Source organism: Polistes dominula, unplaced genomic scaffold (genome assembly GCF_049000335.1).
Source record: "Polistes dominula isolate Pdom_NZ unplaced genomic scaffold, Pdom_raw_medaka contig_37, whole genome shotgun sequence".
Lineage (NCBI taxonomy): Eukaryota > Metazoa > Arthropoda > Insecta > Hymenoptera > Vespidae > Polistes > Polistes dominula.
The window spans coordinates 2,248,315-2,264,655 of record NW_028301169.1 but is presented as its reverse complement, the minus strand read 5'-3'; the positions used below and the strand labels follow the sequence as shown (position 1 = coordinate 2,264,655).

The 16,341-nt window shown below is 25.9% G+C and overlaps 2 protein-coding genes across 2 annotated transcripts; one reads left to right on the top strand and one right to left on the bottom strand.

Annotated features, from left to right (window-relative positions):
- The first annotated feature begins 3,705 nt into the window (after nucleotides 1–3,705).
- On the top strand, nucleotides 3,706–9,724 carry LOC149030433 (uncharacterized). The gene is made up of 8 exons (XM_089179083.1): nucleotides 3,706–3,783; nucleotides 3,855–3,972; nucleotides 4,362–4,623; nucleotides 8,666–8,773; nucleotides 8,878–8,925; nucleotides 9,063–9,212; nucleotides 9,454–9,586; nucleotides 9,674–9,724. The coding sequence occupies exons 1-8, from the start codon at nucleotides 3,706–3,708 to the stop codon at nucleotides 9,722–9,724; spliced, it is 948 nt and encodes a 315-aa protein (XP_089035209.1).
- Nucleotides 9,725–10,499: 775 nt separating this feature from the next.
- Nucleotides 10,500–16,053, bottom strand: LOC107069416 (uncharacterized). Its single transcript, XM_089179112.1, has 4 exons — nucleotides 15,492–16,053; nucleotides 13,312–13,545; nucleotides 10,932–11,238; nucleotides 10,500–10,803 (listed from the first exon to the last, which is right to left on the bottom strand). Exons 1-4 carry the CDS (start codon nucleotides 15,513–15,515, stop codon nucleotides 10,628–10,630), a joined length of 741 nt encoding a protein of 246 aa, XP_089035238.1. The 5' UTR covers nucleotides 15,516–16,053; the 3' UTR covers nucleotides 10,500–10,627.
- Nucleotides 16,054–16,341: the final 288 nt, after the last annotated feature.

Genomic DNA, 16,341 nt, shown 5'->3' with positions numbered 1-16,341 from the left:
TAATTCTTGCATCGACTGTACCTCTTGCACTTGATATCATCAACCCCTTGAATGAGACTCGACAACGAGTTCTTCCATTTTTAATGGAATTTTATATCGACGAACAGAAATACTTTTATACCTTATTAACGATCACATTTGTTATGATATTTATATTAGGTTTAACATTGATTAGTAGTTGCATATTGTTTTTGGTATTTATACAACATCTTTGTGGAATGTTCTACGTCACTGGGTAATATATAATAATATTTTTTTAATTATTATTAATTATTAATATTATTTAATATATAATAATATTTATTTTATATATTAATAATTATTAATTTTTGTTTTTAAATGAATTATTTCACTCGTCACCATATTGTTACATAATTAATATTGTTTATATTTAATTTACATTTTCTTTTTTTTAGCAACATGGTGGACAGTGTATTCAATATTAAATTAATATTTAATTATTAATATTATTAAATATATAATAATATTTATTTTATATTATTTTGTTTAAAGATGAATTATTTAATACGTAACCATATTATTACATAATTAATATTGTTTATATTTAATTTACATTTTCTTTTTTCTTAGCAACATGGTGGACAGTGTATTCAATATTAAATTAATATTAAATTAATATTTAATTATTAATATTATTTAATATATGATAATATTTATTTTATATATAAATAATTATTAATTTGTTTTGCTCAAAAATAAATTATTTTAAACGTAACCATTTTATTGTTACGTAATTAACACTTTAATGGCCGCTCACACGACATGTGTGTGACAGCCGGAACAACAGTTATTAGCCGTTATTTATTTATAACTTTTTATATATTTAAAATTATATAAAATTAAATTTATTGGTAAATTGTTGTTGTTGTTTTTCTCATGTTTGTTTTTTCGTAAATTTAATAAAGTTTTTTAAAATTAATTTTTCAAAAATATTACCGGCTCCTAGCAACGTTTGACTGCATAGACGTGCGGCCATTAAAGTGTTAATATTATATTGTTTATATTTAATTTACATTTTCGTTTTTTTTTTTTTTAGTAACATGGTGGACAGTGTATTTAATTATAAAAATTGTTCGAAAATAAAAACTTACATGAAAATAGTTCATTGTATAAAATACCATAAACAGGCATTACAGTTAGTATTAAAAAATTGGAATATTTTTTGTCAAGGTTTTATTTTATTTTATTTTTTTGGATGTTTAAAAATCGACACGTAAAATTTCATTTATTTACGATTGTTTTAAGATTTGAAATAAAACTACGTGCCTTGTATCAATGGGTTTACTTTGGATTAATTGTAATTGGATTATTTTTAATATCAAGTTCTGTTATACAGGTAAAATCAAAATAAATTATTATAATATCTTTGATATTTGATATAATGAAAAAAAATTAATGATTGTAATGAAACATAAAAATCAAAATGTAATCATTCATATCAAAAGGTATCATTCATAAACAATTTTCTTTCTATTGTTTATAGATAATACAAAAAAATACAACAAAGTTTGAAAATCCAGTAGAATTTTCAACATCTATCGCCGTTTTTGTTAATACAATAATCATAATATATCTGAAATGTTATTTCGGTCAGAAATTAATCGATCACAGCAGTTATTTATTAAACAAAATGTAATTCTCTTATTTCTTTTTATTTTAATAATATTTTATGCATATTAATTTTCTTAAAATTTTAAATAAATTAACCCTTAGAGTGTTATGAACGCATATATACGTTTAGTACAATAAAAATTACTAACCTTATCATTCAAAGCATAAACGTGTTTGTTAATATTAATATAAAATAATGTAATGTTTATGATAATTATAACTATTAATAATATATAATTAATAACTCATAATTAATTATATATTATTATAATATATATTATATTGTATATATTATATATTATATATTATTAAAAATTATTATTTAAGTTAATAATTTATAATTAATTAAATTATATATATTTAGAAACAAAAACAATATTATTAAATATAATTTATTATTAGAATCTAGTTAATAATAAATTATTCTGTTCCTTCAAAACATTTTAGTTAAAAGTATTCTGCACTCAAAGGGTTAAAAATTAAAGTACTATTATTATTATTATTAAATATACAAAATAATGAAGTTAAAAATATCTAATCATTGATTTTTTTAATCAGATTCAATACACCTTGGTACATGCTTGATAAAAAATCTCAAATATTACTTTGGTTTATGATGGCAAGAAGTACAAAACCATGTTATTTATCATTTTGCAAATATTTCTACGTATCCATACAATTTTTTGCATCGGTAAGAAATCAAATTTTACGATTTTATCAAACATTAATTAAAACAATTGTCTACATACATATATATATATATATACAGGGTGAATAATACCAGCACTTGCCAACTAAATAGCTCCAAAAGTATTAGACATTTCAATTTTTATATTTTAATCAAAAACAGATTGATTTGTATCAGTTCCGTATTAAAAATTTACATACTAGTTAAAAAAAGTTGTTGATAACGAAGGTTGATTACGTTAATGATAAAAAAAATAAAAACTTGTTCGAAATTTATTACATTCGTTAAAAACGACATTATTTTCCAGTCCCCCGAATACTTTTCTGCTACTAGCATAATTTCGGTGCTATTTAAGTGGCAAGATCTGGTGAATCACCCTGTATACATATACATACATATACAATATTTGTTTGTTTGTTTAAGATGTTACAAACAGCAGTGTCTTACGCTATGGTGTTTTGCTCAATACATTAATCTCTAACTCGTCTTATATTTACTTACATAATATCATAATTTTGTAAAATGTATGTCTCGTCTTACAAATTTGTATCATACTTATTTGTTTTTATTACATGTGTCTCGTTCTTATCCGAAATCAAAATGTTAATGTTCATTACAATCGAATCCATAGATGATACACTATACTCCAATTAAATAAAACTAACATCCAACTGTTATGTTCGTTTAAACAACTCTGTAAAGAGTGTAAGTCATATGTGAAAGAGTAGGGGGGGGTGGGAGGGTTGACAAATCGTTCTTTGAAGCAATTTTTTTTCAATGATTAGTTTTAATGAAAGAAAATACAGAAGAGGGTATATATACTCGTAAAATAATCATTTTGATTGACACGTGTCATGCTATCACATTTACCACCCCCTTTTTATTTCTCATTACACACATGTGTGTATACAAAGTAAGTTAAAATTGAACTTAACACTCAGACACACAGTGTTTTATTATTTATCGATTAAAAGGAAGACAAAAAAAAAAGAATATATTGTCGCGAAATAATAGAAAAGAAAATGATCGTACGATTGTATTTTAAAAGCTAACACGAAGAAACATTGAGGTTAGAAATATAATAGAAAATAAACGTGTTTTTACACATGGATCAGAATTATCAAATAAATGAAGTAGATTTTTTCAAAAGACGTTACTATAAATTTAATCAAATTTGTTTATCATTAATCGGACTTTGGCCATATTCCGAAAGAAATAAAACATATTTTAGAAGATTAATAATAAGCGGTACTTTCTTCATTTTTTTCGTATTACAGGTAAACTATATACTTGGGTAAATTATTTTATTCATGATATTTTTATATAAAAAAATTTTAATTTTTTAGATAACAGCGATTGTTAAAGCAACAAATTTTTATTTACTCATGGAAATTGTTTCTAATTTTATTTTATATTTAACATGTGTTTTCCTTTATTACAATAGTTTATTCAATATGGCGAAGGTATGAATAATATGTAATTAATAATAATTACAATGAAGATGCAAAACAATTAATATTTTTCATTAATGCAGATAAGTCAACTGTTAAAACTTATCAAACAAAATTGGCATGAAAGAGAACATATGGAAGAATTTCAAATAATGAAGAAATATGCTGAAGATGGTAGAACGTATTCATTGATAATAATATGTAAATACAGTCAAATATTATTAACACGTTCCGTGCCAACCCCTTTTACCTGACTTGTTGTTATTCAGGCCATTTAATTTTGCTTTAACAAAATCAACCATTACATGTAATCATTAATTATTTTAAATATAACTTATGTGCTTAGTTTTATACTGCATTTTGTAATAATGCATCAATATTTCAATAGGAATATTTTAAATTTGTTATAAACATATATTTACAGCGCATTAAATAAATATGTGTAATGGTGAGTACCACCGGTGGTACACGTGGCCTGAAGAACAAGTTTAAAGTGTACCACCGTTAATACACTTGGCACGGAACGTGTTAACTTAATTTGATTTAATAATTTACAATTATTAATTTCTTTTTTGTTTTTTTGTTTTTAGCATTGACTTATGGGTTGATATTAACAGCAATATCGATATCAGCCATACCATTTATTTTAGACATGTATTTTCCATTAAATCAACCACGTCATCGTACATTACCATTTCCTATGGAATTTTTTATAGACATACAAAAATATTACTTTGTGATATTGTTAATAACATTTGTTCTGTCATCAATAACGTGTACAACTGTAATAGGAAATTATACATTATTTGCAGTACTTATATATCACATTTGTGGAATGTTTTGTGTTGTTGGGTAAAATTATATTACGATAGATTTTTTTTTTTAATTGATTAAATAAATGTCAGCAAAGATAAATCATTCATTTAAATTGAACTAAATCACCATAAGATTTGATTCATGTGTGTTAGATTAATATTTTTTAAATTATTCCAAACAACGATACACTATTCGAACGAATATTTTTGTACGACTGTACTATTATTTTTTAATTATTAATTAGTAATATTTATTAATATTTAATTTATTATTTACAGAAAAAATTATACGTGTAACATTGCTATATTGATTTAAATTAAATTTTTGTATCTTTATACAGTCTCAGGAATTTTGTTTTTGCTCAAATTTCTTCATATCTTTTTTTAATTATTAATTATATTAATATTTATTAATATTCAATTTAATACTTACGGATAAATTATACGTGTAACGTTACTATATTGGTTTTAATTAAATTATTGTATCTTTATACAGTTTCAGAAATTTTGTTTTTTTGTTTCTGCTCAAATTTCATCACATATCTGTTTTTTAATTATGTATTATTACTAATTATTAATATTTAATTATTATTCACTGATCAATTATACGTGTAACGTTGCCATACTAGTTTAAATTAAATTATTGTATCTTTATACAGTCTCAGGAATTTTGTTTTTGTTCAAATTTCTTCATATCTTTTTTTAATTATTAATTATATTAATGTTTATTAATATTTAATTTATTATATACACATAAATTATACGTGTAATGTTACTATACTGGTTTAAATTAAATTATTGTATCTTTATACAGTTTCCGGAATTTTTGTTTTTTTATTTTGATTAAAATTTCTTCATTTAGTCGTTCAAATGAGACTTTAAGGGGACCTTCTACTCTGAGCACCTAAAAAAAAGGCTATATTCGCGAATTTTTTCCAAGAAAACTATGAAAGATATCGATCTAAAAGTTGTTGGGTTTGTTAAATTGAGTCTTAAACTATATAAATGAATTTTTATTTTTTCATTTTAATTAATTTTTTATTGCAAAAACAGTAGTATAAAAAAACACCTTAAAACTTTAGTGCTTTAGTAGCTCCATCAGAATTTGAGAATGGCTTACCTGAAACATAAAAGTAAAATGGTTTTATATTCTGTATGACTTCAGCTACAAAGTGACAGTTTTATATAAAAATTTTATCAATAAATAAAAAAATGGTGGACAAATTACAAAAAAAACGTAAATTTGACCTTTTTTTTATTGTTTTTGACTAAAAATAAATAGTAAAAATTAAAATATAAGAAAAAACTCTCCGTCACTTTGTTACAGCTCATGTGTAGAATATGTGGATTAAATTTTATAAGAATCGGTTTACTGGTTCGTGAGATACGATGGAGCTAGTATTTCAAAACATAGTTTCGAGATAAACGCGTTTAAAGTTTTTTTTTTCTACTCAAAATCGTGAAAAATTCTTACCTAAACTTAATCTGCGATGCCTGGACCGTACAATAGACCTTCTTCTTGTTCATATTCTTCAATTTCTTCCAGTCTTGCCTTCTTCCACTTTGATCTGGCATCTTTTGAGCACTCAGAGCTTCGACGGTTCGCAGATTCGATACGTCGGTCGTCGCGTCTTTTAGCAAAGTCGATCGCTCCTGGCCCAATTTCCATTATCTTCATCACTGTTTGAAATCCTTCGTTAAAGATACATGCTGAAACTTTGCACGCAATTTCAAAAACTTTTTTGCCGTTAAACAGGTGTTTAGGTGCCATGTTCCATACGCAGTTATTAAAGCTTTCATTATTATTCTGCGTATGTCCACCTAAACATCTTTCCAGCAGTTCTGTCTTAGTCAGATCCTCATAAATAGGCTTTAGCACTTTCTGTACATCTTTAGAATGTGCCGGAGGATGCTTGTATTTTTGCTTCAGTGCCTTAGTTTTGAGGTACTTACACCAGTCGATGGAACACGTATGGTAACTATTATTATCTTTTTTTTTTTTTTTATGAATCGTGAGATATTATGATCCCTTTCTATTTGTAAGGAAATATACAGTCTCCATCGAAAGTGTACGAACAAGTTGAAATGAAAATAAATTAAAATGCAAACAAACTTTGAAAAGGTTGAGAACATGGAAATCTGTTATTTTATAAAATTCAACTTCAATGATCAATTAAACATTTCTCATTTCTTTTTCTTTTTATGAAATAAAAATGTTTCCTTGTCGAAGATATTAGAATGAGAATTGAAAATAAAATAATAAGGGAAGTGTAAACACAACGCGGAAAAGGAAGAGGAAGAAGAAGAATATGAAGAAGAAGTTGGGGTAGGGGTTGGTAAAGGTGAAAAGTTGGGGTGGAGTTATTCTTTTATTTATTTATTTTTTTTTCAAGTCGAGGGATATTAATAATTCCCCTTACAAAGTTTGAAAACAGGACCTTGGATGGCCAATCGCCGGGCAAAGGATGACAACTAACGGCCGATCATTGACGTATTCTAATAGCCCATAGAGGGCTCAATATCCAAATGATAACCCCGGCCCATTAATGGTAATTAATCATTGGCCGATTAATAATAGTTGATCATCGGCCCATTACCGGCATTTATTATAGACCCATTACCGGCATTTATTATCGGCCCATTACCGGCATTTATTATCGGCCCATTACCGGCATTTATTATCGGCCCATTACCAGCATTTATTATCGGCCCATTACCGGCAGTTATTATCGGCCCATTACCGGCATTTATTATCGGCCCATTACCGGCATTTATTATCGGCCCATTACCGGCATTTATTATCGGCCCATTACCAGCATTTATTATCGGCCCATTACCGGCAGTTATTATCGGCCCATTACCGGCATTTATTATCGGCCCATTACCGGCGTTTATTATCGGCCCATTACCGGCATTTATTATCGGCCCATTACCGGCATTTATTATCGGCCCATTACCGGCATTTATTATCGGCCCATTACCGGCATTTATTATCGGCCCATTACCGGCAGTTATTATCGGCCCATTACCGGCATTTATTATCGGCCCATTACCGGCAATTATTATCGGCCCATTACCGGCATTTATTATCGGCCCATTACCGGCATTTATTATCGGCCCATTACCGGCATTTATTATCGGCCCATTACCGGCATTTATTATCGGCCCATTACCGGCATTTATTATCGGCCCATTACCGGCAGTTATTATCGGCCCATTACCGGCATTTATTATCGGCCCATTACCGGCATTTATTATCGGCCCATTACCGGCATTTATTATCGGCCCATTACCGGCAGTTATTATCGGCCCATTACCGGCAGTTATTATCGGCCCATTACTAAAATTTATTATCGGCCCATTACCGGCATTTATTATCGGCCCATTACCGGCATTTATTATCGGCCCATTACCGGCATTTATTATCGGCCCATTACCGGCAGTTATTATCGGCCCATTACCGGCAGTTATTATCGGCCCATTAATGGTAGTTGATCATTGGCCGATTAATGGGCCCAGCAATGGGCCACGTTTTATTCAAATTATTAGCCCATTAACATCATCATAATTTAATAATCTATATATCATCATCTTCAGACAGTTATATATTTCTCTATGTCTGATCCCCCGAAAAATATACCTGACAATACGAAGGATTATACAGATTACAATAAAAAAAACTGCTTGAATAAACAATGAAAGAGAAAGGGATTGAACAAGATAAGAGTCGTCCGTGCGCACCGAACGCTCAGGAAAGCGGTCCGAGGTAGTTACGTTCAGGCACCAAAAATGTAGTTAGAGACATCGGATCTTTTTGAAATTTTAACACAATATTTCTACATATATATACATTCGAAAAATGTAAAAAAAAAAAAAAAAATATTTTTTTAATTGCAGAGTAGAAGGTCCCCTTAAATTAGTCTTTTCTTCTAAGAAATTAAAAACAAAAAAGATAATTTTACTACGATTATCTAAAAAAAAATAAATATTAACACACACATAACAAATTTTATTGTGAATCAGAAGTACATAACCTAAGATTATCCTAATAATACTTTAATCGTTCATCTTTTATTCAGGAACATGTTGGATGAAATTAGAAAGGAAATTTTATATGATCGTTATACAGAAGATAAAGTTTATGAGAAAATAATTCGTAGTATAAAATATCACAAAAAAACATTAGAGTTAGTATATGAAAAAAAAAAAAAAAAAGAAAAAAAATCATGTTCATCAATCAATTTCAATATGTTTTATTTTTTAACCTAAACCAAAATTTGTATCATTCAAGATTTTACTCCATCTTTAATTCGTCATACGAAAAATGTTCTTCTATAATGATTATACTTGGTTCAATTCTTATAATTATTACTTTTATACGGGTATGATTATTATTTTTGTAATTATTATTATTTTAATTAAAACGTGACAAGTTATAGGTTAACATTTTTATGTTTTTTGTTTTTGTTTTTTATAGCTTTTACATAACTCAGCTGTTGAACGACAAAATATAAGAGAAACTGTTCTTTCAATTTTTAATATCATCCTCAATTGCGGTATATTATCCATGAATTGTTATTTAGGCCAAAAAATAATAGATCACAGCGTTATTATAGTCAACAAAACGTAAACAACATTATTTTATTTTATTTGAAAATATATTTCATTATATTTATTAATAATTTTTCATTTGAAAATGTTCTTTTTTTTTTTTTTTTTTACAATGATGAACACAATTTTTTATTTTACATTTTCAATTATATTTTAATTTTTTTTTTTATATATATATAATAATCACCACATATATTTATTTAATAAAATATGTATATTTATTTATTTATTGAATTATAAACTGATCAATTTATAGGTTTTATATACCATGGTACGTACTTTCAACAAAATCACAAACATTATTGTTGTTCATGATGATGAGAAGTTTAAAACCATGTTACTTTGTACTCGTCAATTTTTTAACATTATCTGTCGAACTTTCCATGACGGTAAGAACAAAAAATTAATTAATAACAAATTATTTTACAATTTTTATTTTCATATGTTATATATATATATATATGTTTTTGTTTAAGGTGATTAAAACAACTTTGTCATATGCTATGGTTATTTATTCTGTAAAGTAACATTTTGTTTTGTTTCAAAAGATATGTTTCTCAGATTGTTAATAAAAATAACAAGAAAATAATTTAACTTTGTAAAATTTGAGAGCATAAACGTTTGTTTTATTTTGAATTATTAAAACGTAGATAAAAATATATTATGTAGCCATTTATATTTTGTGTTTCTTTTGAAATTATTTTGAAGATAAGTAATCTTTTGAAATTTGTTCAATAAAATTAATATATTAACGATGTAAATTTAAGCAAATATGAAATTGTAAAAAAGTACATAAAAAAGTACAAAGTATATACATGATAATCATAACATGCTTTCAATATTGCTAAATATTGTTAAATAAATTCTAATAATTGTCATTGGATTACTAATTTTCAAAATATAAAATAAATAATAGAATAAAAAAACAATATATAGTACATTTTTTTTTAAAATTACATCATTGTTTTTTTTCTATGTTTAATTTTTTGTTTAATTCAATTTTAATTAATTAATTTAATATTTAATATACATCTATATATTAATTATAAAAAATATATATATTTATAATATATTAAATATAATATATATATTATTAATTATTAAATTACAATATATATATTTTAAATAATATATTTAAAAATTTATTAATATTATATATAATTAATATATTTATTAATATATTAATATATAAATATTAATTGAATATTATTTTATTTTATTTAATAATAAAAATAATTAATAGAATTATTATTTAATTCTAATTAATATTAAAAAACGTGAGAAACGTACGATTAAATTGAAATGAAATCTTATGAAAAAAAAATTAAGAAAACGTTTATTTATTTAATAAAAAAATGTATGTAAAAATTTTATACAGTCGTTAATGATATTATTAAAATATATATATATATATATATAAATATTTATATTTATCCAACTGGTGGCCCATAAACCGGTGGTTTGTAAGTATTTCTCGTAACATCACCAAAATTATAATTATTATCCAACGCATTTGTGCCTAATTGAAAATTATTTTGATTGTAGTTGCTACCTCCGTGTCTGTAGTTGTTATTATTATGATTATTATTATAATTAGCATTATTACCTGAAACAACAACAAAAACAAAACATTTCTTATTTAATGGTTCTTAATTTTCATATTCAAGCATCGATTTTTAAAACAAACACAGTCCAACGATAATTAGAAAAAAAAAAAACGAAAAAAAGATTTACCTCCGTTATATCCATTATTTATACCATTTCCTTGGTAGTCATAGCCTTGATTATTATTATTATTATTATTATAACCATTGTTCTGAGTGTTGTACTGATCGGGATAAGTCGCAGTACCTTCGTATCTTACATCTGCATGAAAACCAGTTCTCCAATCTGCTGTATAAGTTACAATCTGTGTTCTACCATCAGGTAATTGTACTCTGTATTCACCTCGAACTGTTTCACCATCACTCGTCTCTTTTCGACCAAAATCATTACCCGTTGCAACATCTTTTATCGCATATCCAAATTCGTACGATTTTGGCTGAAAAATTCAAATTAATTGAAGTTTTATTGAAGTGAAAACTTCTTTAGAATGGGGGTAGTGATTTGAAAAAAGTGAACGAAGAAAATCCATGGTAACGGTAACGAAACGATGATGAAACGGGTACGTTACTAAACAGAGAAAATGAGACAAACATATGCACATCTGTAGGATTTAGCTTAAGAGAGAATGAGATAGAAGACAGTATGCATTTGTTTCTTATTATCTCAGTCTCCTCTTTAAACAGTGTTTTGTAGTCTCCCACTCCTGGCTACTAAGTGTCGTATATGTGTGTGTTTGTGTGCAACTGCATACTACGGAACGTAGACTCATATTAACTCAACTCACATATTCTAAAATATTAGTTAGTTCTTCAACTGGCCACTAGACTATCCACGTTTCTCACAAAAAAGCTGTTTTTTTTTATAAGAAATAAATCCTACAATTATTTTACTCCTGATACTCTGAATTTGACTCATTATCTCGAAACTTAGTTTTTTGAAGGTTTCACTTCTAGCACGTGTGATCTGCACACATGATTTTTTATTTTTATTTCATATAAAATACAAAATATTATTCTAAAAAATATGCATAAATTAATTACAATATTAGAGTTCAATTTTTATCATTATTTATAAAAATATATGATTTGCAAACATTTTTTAAAGTATTTTATTGTTTACTTTCTTTGTTATTATTATTAAAATGCGCGCCTGTATGAATGCAACCCTCCAGACATACTTTGAAAATGTTGCTTGCGAGCGCCATCTTTCGGGTAGGAATATTTTTTCTGCCCGAAAGATAAGCAACCTGTCTTACATACGTGTATAAACAGTTTTTACTGCAAAAAAATTGCGTCCCAGTAGATGGCGCTCGCAAGCAACATTTTCAAAGTGTGTCTGGAGGGTTGCATACGAACAGGCGCGCATTTTTATAATTAAATAATTAATTAAAAAAATAATTACAAATTAAATGTAAAAATAATATTACAATAATATTATATATTTTAAATTATCCTCGAAACTTGTTTATTTGAAGGTTTCGCTTCTAACTTGTGTGATATGCACACATGTTTTTTTTCTATCTTTGAAATGAATTAATATCTACAATTAAAAATCAAAAAATAATAATCTATAAAATATCAATAATATTGTTTACCATCTTCCAGTAATAAATTTGATTTATCTCATACGATAAACTATTTATCTGTACATGTTTGAAATACGTGTTGCCTATCAAAAGGGTTCAATAAGGTAGTTCACTGTTAGATAACAGACGCGAGTGACTTTACCGACGTAATATGACATAATGAAAGAATAAAATATCTTAATCGAAGTAATAAATAAATTAATAATGAAGAAATTACTTCAAGTTTCTTTTTTGAAAATGTTAAAAAAAAGTGTATCCTGTCCAATGAAATATTAACTTGTTCTAAAAGTTTCTTACTTTATTTTATAATTAATAAAATATACATGCATAATATTGCATATATTTTTTATGTTATAGGTTGTATTGAAAATATGAAAAACTCGGTAAAATAATTGAAATTAAAAAATAATATCAATGTAAAAATTGAAATTAAGAAAATTTTGTGACAAGTTTATACATATAAAAATAATATATATAGATAATGTTTTATAAAAATAATTAAATTAATTTTAAAAAACAATTAAATATTGTTATATATTTGTTATATATTTGTTGTATATTTAATTTTTATTAAAAATTAATTTTAATAATTTTAATAATTAATAAATAATATAAAAAATGATAAATTTAAATAAGTGACACATATTTCAAGCACGTAAAGGATCAAAGGGATCATAGATTCCAAAACCTATTTTTTGAAGTGTCGTCATAAAAGTTTACGAAATCCCTTTGATCTTTAGAAGACTACTAAAACTTCAATGCACGTGCACTTAAAAAAAAATTCTTCCTAAAGTCATCAACAATCATTAAAACACATTTGCAAGATGAAAACTTTCATTTTAATGTTCATTTGTTTATTTAATATCAAAAATATCGAGAAACAGTAACATATTTGATTGACAAAAAAAAACGATCATTACTCACGTAATTATCGGCATAGTCTTGATTGTCATTGTGTCCGTCATCGTATGACGAGTGACCACCACCGTCATGGTGTCTGTAATTGTTATTACCACCAGTAGTACCACCACCGAGAAAATTTCCGTTGTTAGCACCGAGGAAATTTCCGTTGTTACCTTCCAAAGGGTATCCGTACTGATTACTCAATGGTGGCTCGCAATACACAAAACCGATGCTGATTATCAATAAAAAATAAACCTGTCGAAATGAGAAATTTTGTTTCAAGTGAAAAATGAATTTTTAGAATAGAAAAAATCGATTATCAACTGAGAGATTATTGAAACAAAAAAGAAAAGAACGTATTATCTGGAATAGGAAAAAAACCACCCCCATTTGGCAAGCTCACATATTTCATTTTATCTTTTTTTTTATCTTTTTATTTCCAATATCGATTTTCAAAGTTAGATAGAATATTGTTATTATCAAAATAACGTAAGATGATTTCAACAAGATTTGCATTATTTCTCGTTTATTAAACAACTTTCCTCGTTAAAGTGTAAAGAAACAAGGAAGGGGTGGGATGAGTGTTAGTTGACGTAAGGTTTTTAATGTTATAAAACTATTGTTGTTATTATTATTATAATAATTATTATTATTATGCGAAAAGGAAACAAGCAATCCTGTTGCATCTATCTGAGTGTGAAATTGAACCGACTTGCGACACCTTTAGAACAGGGTGTATTCTCTCACGACAATGCCTCTAACAATAACTGTGGTAAACGTATTAAAAAAAGTACAAGTTAATTATTTAGAATAATTGTTTACAGACACGTAGATAACAAATGAGTTAAATTTTTTAATATGGTTTGGTTTTGTTTTTACATTGAATTCGAATGAATTTTTGTTTAATTGATTGAAAAATAAGAAGAAAAAAAATCATAATTAATGATTTTTGATTGATGATAAAGAAAATAATAATTAATTATATATATTAATTATTATATTAATATTATTAATATATATAATATTAAATAATAATTTATTATTATATAACAAATTTTATTATAAATAAAAAAAAATATATATATATATATATTATATATAATTAGTTTAGTAGTCCTTGAATAGCTCAGGTAGTAGAGACGCTATCTCTCCTTCGATTGCCATTCAAGATTCAGTGGATCAAATCCCAGTAAGTATAAAATTATTTATTAATATATTATTTAATATATTATAATATAATTTAATTATTATATAATAAGTTTTTATCATAAATAAAAAATATGTATATATCATTAATATTATATATATAGTTAATAATAATTATAGTTAATATATAATTAAATAATGTAATTAATATTTATTATATTATAGTTATGTTATTATACTAAATAATATGAAATATTATTGAAATAATTAATGAAAGTTATTCTTTAAAAATAAAAAAAGAAACTTTTTTGGGAAAACCTAATATTTTAAAAACAAAACAATAAATGAAAACAACAATCGTTCAAGAAATTTTTCTCATTGTTAAAAAACAAAATGTAAGTAAAAGTAAAATTAAAAAGTAGATGAAAAAACAAAGCATATATTTCTCATTGGTTAATATTTTTTCCGTTCACACCGAGTTATAAAGAATGACACGCGTTTATAGTTATAAAGTATTTCGCAAACTTGCGTTGAATTTCTCGTGTTTGTCAAATCGCGTCAGAATTGTGTGGTGATAATACGTTGACAAACGTGGGAGGCGAGAAAAAAAGAGGAAGAAAAAAAAGGGTTTAAAGCGAGATAAAAATAAAAATGAAAGGAAAGAGAGAGAAAGAGAGAAAAAGAAAAAGAAGAATCCCGTGCCAAAAACAAAACAAAAACCAAAAGCAAAAAAAAAAGGGCAGAAAATACAAAAAAAAAAATCACGCGTAGCTTTTTTTTTGCCTCTCCCTTCCAACTCCTATTTTTTTTCATCCCCATTCACTGGCTTTATTCACGTAGTACTTCACCGTTCGCAATAGCGGGAAAGTGGAATATGGTGGAAAACAAAAAAAGAAAGAAAAAGAAAAGAAAAGAAAAGGAAAAAAAAAAGGAAGAACTGAACGAAAAGTAAGGTTAGGAGGGAACAAAATATTAACAAAATAAAAAATAATAAATTGCAGGTGCATCAGAAGCAACAATTTATCTCTATGTATGTTTTTAAAGTTTTCATTTACCTGATGACGTATTGATGCATCCATGTTGTTGAAGAAATAAACAAAAAATAATATTACGAACGTTTCTAATGATGATAATGATGATGATGATGATACTCAATAAAATATCTGCTTTTAATGATGACGATAATTTTCATAGAAAAAAAAAAAAGAAAAAAACCGATAAACAAAATGTTAACGAAAATATTGACAATATGAAATGATGAACAAGAAAAAAAAAGAAGTCGCGAAACTTGGAATAATTGTTTTCTATTTGTTTTGTTTCTTTTGATTATTTTGTCTACTTTTTTTGTTTTGTTTTTTTGTTTGTTAATACTCTCGTGACACGACTGACTTCTTCCTTCTCGAGGAGAAACAAACGTTGACGTTTTGCAGGATGTTACAGTCTCTCTTATATAGCCACACAGTGCTCCTACTTCCACGAAGATTCCATTTCCTGCGTCAGCCAGTCGCTCGTGCGCGTGAATTCATCGTTCGAGGTTTTAGAAGGAGAACGTTGAATACAACCATAAGATTGAAGAGAGTAAGGAGAATGAAGAAGAGGGTGAAATAATCCTTGGACAACAACAACTTCGTTGTAATTCCGAAACTTCTGTCGTATGTCTTAGACTACTATGTAATTATCTATTTATTTATGTATATACTTTATACAGAAAATCTTTCATTTTGTTCATAATTCAGATATATATATATATATATATATATATATATATATATATCATATAGAAATTAATTTTCATTTAATTAAACAATATTAATTGAAAGTAATTAGTTACAGACACAAAAGAAACTTAAAAAACTATATTTTTATATTTACCTAACCTATAAACTTACAAAACTTTATTTTTAT

Bases quoted from the DNA above. Each gene is read 5' to 3' on its own strand.
- LOC149030433 (XM_089179083.1), top strand. From the start codon at position 3,706: ATGGAAATTGTTTCTAATTTTATTTTATATTTAACATGTGTTTTCCTT. The intron at 3,784-3,854 runs GTATGAATAATA...TCATTAATGCAG, and splicing joins GTTTATTCAATATGGCGAAG to ATAAGTCAACTGTTAAAACT. The intron at 3,973-4,361 runs GTAAATACAGTC...TTTTGTTTTTAG, and splicing joins GTATTCATTGATAATAATAT to CATTGACTTATGGGTTGATA.
- LOC107069416 (XM_089179112.1), bottom strand. From the start codon at position 15,515: ATGGATGCATCAATACGTCATCAG. The intron at 13,546-15,491 runs GTAAATGAAAAC...TCATTTCGACAG, and splicing joins ATGCATCAATACGTCATCAG to GTTTATTTTTTATTGATAAT. The intron at 11,239-13,311 runs GTGAGTAATGAT...TGAATTTTTCAG, and splicing joins AAGACTATGCCGATAATTAC to CCAAAATCGTACGAATTTGG.